General features: G+C 32.2%; 1 protein-coding gene across 1 annotated transcript; it reads left to right on the forward strand.

Annotated features, from left to right (window-relative positions):
- Positions 1–324: 324 nt before the first annotated feature.
- On the forward strand, positions 325–2,256 carry LOC130969571 (xyloglucan endotransglucosylase/hydrolase 2-like). The gene is made up of 3 exons (XM_057895355.1): positions 325–677; positions 1,222–1,415; positions 1,709–2,256. Exons 1-3 carry the CDS (start codon positions 384–386, stop codon positions 2,085–2,087), a joined length of 867 nt encoding a protein of 288 aa, XP_057751338.1. The 5' UTR covers positions 325–383; the 3' UTR covers positions 2,088–2,256.
- Positions 2,257–3,399: the final 1,143 nt, after the last annotated feature.

Raw genomic sequence — 3,399 nt, forward strand, 5'->3', positions numbered from 1 at the left:
AATATATACCCATACTAAATCGAAACTAAACTTGTACTTACGCAAGATGTCTTCCGTGTGACAAAAGTACCCTACGTGACACTCCAATCCTCTAAAATTATGGTACTTTTGTCACACGGAGAACATCTTACATGAATACAAGTTTAATTTCGATTTAGTGTGGGTACATATATCAGCGTTTTCATTTTTTATAAATACAAATAGTCATTTATTCTATGAAAGTTTTTTTTCCCCTTATCTAAACTTTTCTATATATAAAAAAAAATACACAGCCAATGCAAAACCTCCTTTGCCCACACATATAAATACACCTCTTTGTAACACATTATTTCGTCACAAGAAGCAAAAGTTCCCTCTCTATCTTTCTTCTCTCTGTTTCCAAAATGGGTTCTACTTGTACTAATCATAATGGGTTCTATGTGGGTATTATGGTGATTGGGTTAGTGGTGGTCAGCACCATGGTGGGTTCATGTGAAGGTAACTTCAACCAAGAGTTTGATCTAACATGGGGTGGTAACCGTGCCAAGATATTTGGCGGTGGCCAGCTTCTATCTCTTTCCCTAGACAGAGTCTCTGGCTCTGGCTTTCAATCCAAGAGAGAATATCTCTTTGGTAGAATTGATATGCAGCTCAAGCTTGTTGCTGGCAACTCTGCTGGCACTGTCACTGCTTACTACGTATGTTACTACTAATAATAATAATTAATTTTAATTTCCTTAATTAATACCAAAACTACATACATGACTTAAATTTTGAACCCTTTTTCTCGTACATATTGTTTTGAAAGAAGCTACTTAATTGTTAAAGTATTGATTCTTGGTGAAGTAAAATGATTTATTCTGTTTGTGTTGAACAAGAGCATATATGATTGACCAGCTTTTTTAGAACACTTGACACATCAATCGTTTTCCAACTCTTACTGTACATTCACGAGAAGTGCTACTCTATTATCATGGGCTACAGAATTTTGCTTTAATTTCTCAACAACTATTGCTTTATTCGTTTGTTTTTCTCATTCCCATGTATATATGTTGCTTTCAAAGTTCAAAAAATAACCTTAAGTATTAACCGATTTGGTAACTCTACCAAGCGGTGCTTAAAATGCTCGTGACATAGAAAACCATAGTTTTTGTGGCTTCGAATTAATAAAAGCATATATTAATTAATTAATTAACTAGTAATTAGCATGCATAACAAGAGTGGTTGTACGTGTTGGTGCAGTTATCATCACAAGGGCCAACACACGATGAAATTGATTTCGAGTTCTTGGGAAACTTAAGCGGTGACCCTTACACACTGCACACAAACATCTTCACCCAAGGCAAAGGTGACAGAGAGCAACAGTTCCACCTTTGGTTTGATCCCACCAAGAACTTCCACACTTACTCTGTCATTTGGAAGCCCCAACATATCATGTAAGTTCTTCAATACTATAAGTTATATTTATTTTAAGGGTTATGTTACGTGTACACTAAAATCAGTTACCAAAGTTAGCCATAAGTATAAAATATATGTTAGAATATAAATACACATTAAAAATAAATTAAATTATATATGTATTTATACAAAATACATTGATAGCTGATTGTAATGACTAATTTTAATGTACAAATAATATTTTTTTTATTTTAATTTTGTAACAACATTAAATAATATATATAATTGGAGTTTAATCAACTAAATAATAATAATAATAATAATGATGCAGATTCTTGGTTGATAACATCCCAATAAGGGTTTTCAAGAACGCAGAATCTATGGGGGTTCCTTTCCCAAAGAAACAACCAATGAGAATCTATTCGAGTCTGTGGAACGCAGATGATTGGGCCACGAGAGGTGGGCTTGTGAAGACTGATTGGGCCAAAGCACCGTTCACTGCATACTACAGAAACTTTAGGGCCACGCAGCTCTCGTCAGCCTCTCTGAGGCCCAACACGCGCTCTTCTGAGTGGGAAACAAGTGACATTGACGCAATTGGAAGGAGAAGGCTGAGGTGGGTTCAGAAGTATTTCATGATCTATAATTACTGCAATGATTTCAAGCGATTTCCACAGGGCCTTCCTGCTGAATGTAGATCAAGGTTCTGATGATTATGAATTTCATCAAGTCAAATGCCAAGTGCTCTTTGTACTATGTTTACTATGTTTCATTTTAGATTCTTTTATGATTCCCTGCCACTTTTCTTTGTTTTTTTGTACTATATACTAGTTTGTTAATGTATATCCAGCGAAGTGAAAATAAAAATTCTTTACTATCCCAATTCCCAAGTCATACAATAATTGAATGCGAACAGTTTATAATGCCAATGCGATTGGCCATGAGGTGTGGTTCCTATGAGGGATTCCAATTTTCAAATGTGGGCCATTTAAAAATCAAAATCAAAATTATGTCCTCTATTTATATGTTATTGACTTATTGGTATTGATCGATCATACATATTGATACTCCAAAGAGAATTTTACCCCTCAAATTCCAAGCAAACTATAATTATCATTGTAACTAGAGTTATTAGATTTTTGTTTAATTTAATTACGCTCACTGTGAAATCTATCAGGACTTCAGTAGTTTTAACTTCTTAATTGAAATTTCGTAAATAAAAAGGACAACATAATGTTATCTTCGGGTAAGTGATTCATCTATCATTTTTTGAACATAGTGATAAGTGATGTCTTTTCAGCTATGTAATTTGTGACTCTCTGTTTTTTGGGTCTATTATTGTCTTAATTATTGTACTCATATTCTTCATGCAAAAACCGTGTTGAAGTTATTATTATACACGCAAAATCTTAGTTTAGTAGTCATTATATATACTTTGTAATAAGTGCATTTCGGTTCAAAATTTAGTGGACAATTTATATAAATAAAATCTTTGCTGGTCAAATTTACACAAAATATAATTTTCGAAAACAAGTTACATTTTAACTCTATGTAAATTATTACAGCTTACCATGATTTATAATTTTTATATAATTGGATGCACTCTATTGCGAATTATGAGTAACACCTACTTAAATTTAATCTGCTATATTCTACTGCAGTTTATGTTTAAAATCACACAAAATATAAACCGCTACATTTTTATTATGGTTTATGCTCAACGAAATCGAAGCATGAATTGCTATGGAATATAATGAATTATGAATAAGTAGAATAAAATAATAAACCACATCAGAAAACAGAAATTTAAGAAAATAAATACATAAAAAATTTATAATTAAAATATTATTGATCAGACTTTTTAAAATACTGTGAAACCACCTTTATAATTAAAACATTATTAGTCAGACCCTTTTAAATACCGTGAGACTACCTTATTACCTCCTGTCTGAAACCCCTGCCTTCCCTTTAATTATTTTACTCTCAAATTTATTTCAGACATTAAATATTTTTGTTGAGAAA

This window comes from Arachis stenosperma, chromosome 3 (assembly GCF_014773155.1).
Source record: "Arachis stenosperma cultivar V10309 chromosome 3, arast.V10309.gnm1.PFL2, whole genome shotgun sequence".
In the NCBI taxonomy this organism is placed as follows: Eukaryota; Viridiplantae; Streptophyta; class Magnoliopsida; order Fabales; family Fabaceae; genus Arachis; species Arachis stenosperma.

Coding starts and splice junctions, on each gene's coding strand:
- LOC130969571 (XM_057895355.1), top strand. CDS start 384: ATGGGTTCTACTTGTACTAATCATAATGGGTTCTATGTGGGTATTATG. Junction 678..1,221: donor GCACTGTCACTGCTTACTAC/GTATGTTACTAC, acceptor GTGTTGGTGCAG/TTATCATCACAAGGGCCAAC. Junction 1,416..1,708: donor TGGAAGCCCCAACATATCAT/GTAAGTTCTTCA, acceptor ATAATGATGCAG/ATTCTTGGTTGATAACATCC.